This window comes from Acanthisitta chloris, unplaced genomic scaffold (assembly GCF_000695815.1).
Source record: "Acanthisitta chloris isolate BGI_N310 unplaced genomic scaffold, ASM69581v1 scaffold5090, whole genome shotgun sequence".
Taxonomy (NCBI): Eukaryota; Metazoa; Chordata; class Aves; order Passeriformes; family Acanthisittidae; genus Acanthisitta; species Acanthisitta chloris.
This window is the reverse complement of record NW_008649817.1, coordinates 81,544-86,669: the sequence shown is the minus strand read 5'-3', so window position 1 is coordinate 86,669 and position 5,126 is coordinate 81,544. Positions and strand designations below refer to the sequence as shown.

The 5,126-nt window shown below is 40.6% G+C and overlaps 1 protein-coding gene across 1 annotated transcript in view; it reads left to right on the top strand.

Moving 5' to 3' along the window:
* Window positions 1-2,295: 2,295 nt before the first annotated feature.
* CCDC172 (coiled-coil domain containing 172) overlaps window positions 2,296-5,126 on the top strand; it is an 18,945-nt gene continuing 16,114 nt past the window's right edge. The window contains exons 1-2 of the mRNA XM_009073064.1: window positions 2,296-2,374; window positions 2,602-2,687. Coding sequence (XP_009071312.1) covers window positions 2,296-2,374; window positions 2,602-2,687 — 165 coding nt within the window. The remainder of the gene's footprint in view (window positions 2,375-2,601; window positions 2,688-5,126) is intronic.

Here is a 5,126-nt window from a genome sequence, read left to right as displayed (position 1 = left end):
AGATATAGATTAAGATTGGGATGTACTGATATGACTGACAGAATTAAATTAAAGTCACCTTTCTAGCAGCTAGTGATTTACAAAAGATCTACTTTGCAAAAGTTGGAGTTGAGCAAAGGTAATGTACATTTTACATTTATTCTGAAACATTTAGCTTCATGCCATCTCATCCATTTCCATGGGAGACAGACAACTGCACATCTGTGAAATAATGGCCTTAATCTTGAGTCTGAGATCACTTGTAGATGTTTAAGATGTGTGGTTCAATTTATATAATCCTGAGTTATTGTTGTGAGTTATTTACCATATAAAAATCAAGCCCATGGCAAATAGCTGAAGGAGTCAAAAGCAATGAAGCATAAAGTCAAATACTTGTCCCACTCTGAATTTTTTGGGTCTCTGAAGGAAACTCTTACAGAACTGTTAATCATGCTGAATGGTCATTCTCAGACAGTGAGAAGTACAGTTGGAGTCAGACTCTTCTTTCTAGGGAGACCAGCTCCTTTGGCATAATTAGAGGCACTGGAGCACCCTCCACCAAACACAGTCATTCCTTTAATAAGTGACACTGAACACTATCCCAGCCTACAGCAGCTTTCTCAGTTTGACACACAAAAGCACTCAAGTCTCAAAAACTTCAAAGAAAGCTTTTCATTTTATTTTCTCCTTGATCCACTGATAGAGCAGTTCATTTTCTTGAATTTCACAAAATGACTTTTTCACTCATCAGACCTGTGTAACAAATCACTGTCTCAATCACCAAATGTTCCCGTTTGACTCATCCTCTTCTCCTTTGGCCTTTGGGTAGGAAGCTTCACTTCTGAAACATTTTCTAAATTCACTTTTGTGAACTCTTCTCCCTCAGTTGCACTTTGTTCCATTTTAAAAAAATAATTGCATTTCCTGCAACATAATGTGCTGGTTTCAGGGTTTAAAATTTCGTCAGAACCCACTTTTTTTTCTTTCCTTTAAAAAGCACCATTTTATAACACACTATCAGCTATAGCATGGTGCTTTTTAAAGCAGAAAATGCTATATCATAACATTTTTCCAGAATTCTCAGGTTCATTCTGCTAACTTAGAACAGCTTTTTCATTAATAAGACATTTGTACCCTCATGTATATTGTTTTGCTTTTGATGGTTGAAGATTTTCTTTCTAATTTCTGAACTTTGCTGCTGCAGTCTATGCTGTGACAGTATCTCCTCTGAGGAAAACTCTATAACAACACAGGACTGTCAATAATCCCAATCTTTTTCAATGTTAAAAAGGCTAGAAATCTATAAAGTTCCATTCCTCCAGGCTTTTTCTGCCTCAAAGCAAATAGGCCAACTTCACATAGGCATTCCCTGCAGGGTATGTAGATAATCCTTTCCAAGATGTAGAAGCATCATTCCTATATTTTCAACCAGGTACTTAAATTTCCAGATTTGTACATCAAGTAATGTGCAAACCAGAACATTGCAGGAGCTCAGAGCATAGCAAACTTGTACACACATATGCTGTGGAAGAATGTAGCATGGGCTGTGCTGTTTACTGGGATTAACTAGTAAACTGGTACTAACTGGGGAGAAACACTGGATTTTTGCATTAATGCAGTAACCTGAGAGTGATCACTGTAAGTTCTATGGACTCAGCTTTGCTGTGTTCTTCTGTGTGATAGCAGATTTTAGCCTATTTAACTGCTCAGGTTAGACATCAGTCTTCAAAAGATAAGTAAATCTGAGCAGAAGTAACATTTAAAAATGGGGTAAAAAACCCAGCTTCTGGATAAGAAAAAAATGGGAATGAAGCACATGAAATTAGAAAGTCAAAGCTGTTTGATCGAAACTCCCCAGACCCTGAGCCACAACCAGTTTCACAGATGTGCCCACGTTTTACAAGATTCAGTGTCATCTGGCTTTTCCCTTGCCAAATAGCTTCTTTCTCCTGCTCCTACTGTGCTGCTTCCCTGCCTGCTCGTTCCCATTCCCTGTGTTTCCCATGCAGTCACTCAGTTTGCCTGAGGTTCACTCTCACTCCCACTGATTTCTGCAACCTCCACCTCCCTCTCTGTGCCCTCTGCCCCCTCAGGTGTTCCCTGTGTGCCACACTCGCTCCCCACCGCGGCCTGGGCTTCTGTTCCCGTCCCAGGGAGGCAGAGGCTGAGGGCACAGCACGTCTGGCAGGCACGGAGCCCAGAGGACAAAGCTGTGCCCAGATCCCACCTCACCCTTCCCCAGTCCCCCCAGTGTAACCGTTCACCCCTCACAGGCAGCAGCACCCGCAGAGCCCACAGGCTCCGCAGCAAGCAGAAATGAACTTGGATGCTTTGTTCCAACAGATACAGTTCACAGAGAAGCAGGCAAGGGAGAAGAGGCACTTCATCCAGCAAGGTCAGCCCTGTGACCACAACCCTGTGGGGCTGTTGGGCCATGCTCAGTGGCCTCTCCATTCCCAGGGGATGAACAGGGTGGTCCTGCAGGGGTGTCATGAGGGGATGTGTGTGAGGGAAAGCTCAGCAGCAGCTGGGACAGCTGCTCCTTGCCAATTGCATGTGTCTGTAAGGATGTAACTTTTACAAACTGAGTACCTCTTCTTACAGGTTTTTGTTGTGTTGCAGCTAAGTGCGACATAAATAGAAGCTATGAAAAAATTAACCAAAGGAAAGAAGAGCTGAGCGCTGCAAAAATGGAATTAGAAACTAAGGTAAGCAGGCATATTTATAGTGTACACAATGAAATACATTATATTTACAAATATATGACCTGTTCTCTCGGGAATAGGATCATAAGCACTTTCAGGGATTGTGCTTCACCTGCTGTGTAACAGAGAAAACTTACACCCTGCATTTCTGCAGTGAAAAAAGGGCCTGTCAACATCTTTCCTCTCACAAATCTCACCCTGCGGGCTGGTCCTGGCTGTGTGCAGGGACTTGCTCACCTCAGGGCTATTTCCAGATAGTGCTTCCAAAAATCTGGAAGCTCTGGAGAGAGCACATGGGCATGGGCAAGTCAGTCCTGCTCCACAGACAGAGCTTGGCAAGGGTAGAGCAGCACGAGAGGTCAGGCCGTGCACAAGACACAGCCACCAGCAGGCTGACTGCTGGGGCATGGTGTGAGCAGCTCTGTTCTAACAATCCTGCCCAAAACGTGCCCAAAAGCCACTCCTTGCTTGCCCAATGCCATTCATTAATGGCTGTCACAGAAAATATATGAAAAGATATATTTTCTTATATCCTTCACAGGATACTAAGTGATATACTGAAGCTCCTTCTGTGATCTCTCTTACTTAGGGCCTACAAGGCCTAAGGATTTTTCTAGGGACACCTAGAAGGACAGAGCCATTTCTGAATCTATTTAGTGATTTTAAGATTTTATTACTCTCTCCAGTTAATCAAACTGCAGATGTATTTTCAGATTAAGCTTCAGTTTCACAGAGTTTTTCACCACTAACACCTGTGGTTACAAATTATTTAAAAATCCATTTGCTTGTGTCTGAAAATGAAGTCTAAATGCTGTCCCCTGTGCTCTGAAGTGTCTGTGCTGACAGAACGTGTATTCACAACAGGAAAGCATATGGAATCTCCTTTGAAGGCAGAACTGTTGTATCCTATCACTTAAATAAACAACTTCAAGAATCTCTGGGAGATTGCCTCACCTAGTTGTGAAAATAAATGTTTGGGGGATGATTTCATCCTTCCAAAAAGAGGCTCTTCTGCCTTTTGTAAAGGGCTGTGTAATATCTGTGATAAATATCAACATCACTGAGAAGGAAGGGATCAGAATGAAAGAGAACTCATTTGCAAATATTTACTGGTTGTAAACTGACACTACAATCATGCAAGCAGTTATTCACGTGCTCATATTTATGCATGGCACAATCTCAGAGCCCAAAGGTGCTTTAAAATAGTAACTTATTTAACCAACACAGTTTATATCTGGATGTTGCTTGTTAGGTGAAGTCCTCTGTAGCCTTAGTCATAAATTTATTTATGAAGATCACAATTTTATGTTTATACTACTAATTTGTTATTGATGCATTGTGATTTATAACCTAGGTTTATGTGGTAGGTACAGAAGGTCCCAAGAGAAGAGCCATTATTGTAAACAACTAATGGGAAGAGCTGAAGGACTATTCCCAATTAAATTTTATGTGCTTTACCAACCAGGATTAATAATATTCTCACTGATGTCCACAAAAATATATTTTGCTTGCTAAGTCTGACAATGATTCATTTATAGGCAGGAAATGCTACAGAAAACTAGTGGAATAGGAAAATGCATTTCAATCAGGCTGTATTTAGGTTTAAAGAGTGTATAGTGATTGATATTTTTTAAAGTAATTTATTTTTCAGTACAGGAATTAGGTTTACATATGCCTATAATAGTTCATGTAATTCAAATAGTATTAACTAATGCTGTTCAGCTAATGCTGTTCAATTTATCCTGCACCAAATAGCTGCATTTCTTTATAAACCTATATATTCAACCACATGCATGTGCAGCAGCTGATGCCTGACCAAGCAGATGGGACTGAGTTCCAAAGTTTTTTGACACCTATTTCACAGACACTGACTGGTCAATCAAAGAGTCCTAGGAAATGCAATTTTTACCTCTGTTCTGTAAAATCAGGTAGCATGTAATTAGAACCCAAATTATAGCATTTTGCTGTTCATGGCTCAATGATTCCCTTCAAAAAAAATTGTTGCAAATGCATAGATTAAGTTGGCATCTTACAGATGGAGAAGCTACACTGCAGCTAGTTATGTTCAGTAATATAGATAGAGTGGTGTAAAACCATCTACTCTCTTTGAATTAACGTGTAACATAAATTCTCCTGAGGCAAGCACTTCCTGGACACTTACCATGCTGGACATATCAGGGATATGGAAAAAAATCTGGTCTTTTCCTTCCCAGTTCTCATAATGTCTTAGGGCATTTTGCTTCACTCTCCTCCCATTTTGATCAGATGCACATCAGCTGTGCCCTCTCCAAGATCATCTGCATTATTTAATTTTACCATCTTCTCATTTTGACTACTGTAATATCACTCTTATTTGGCCTTCTCTGCTTCTGCACACACAAACAGTCATGTATCAGCCTGTCTGTTCCACTTACTTCCTGATCTTTACCCTGTATCTTTACA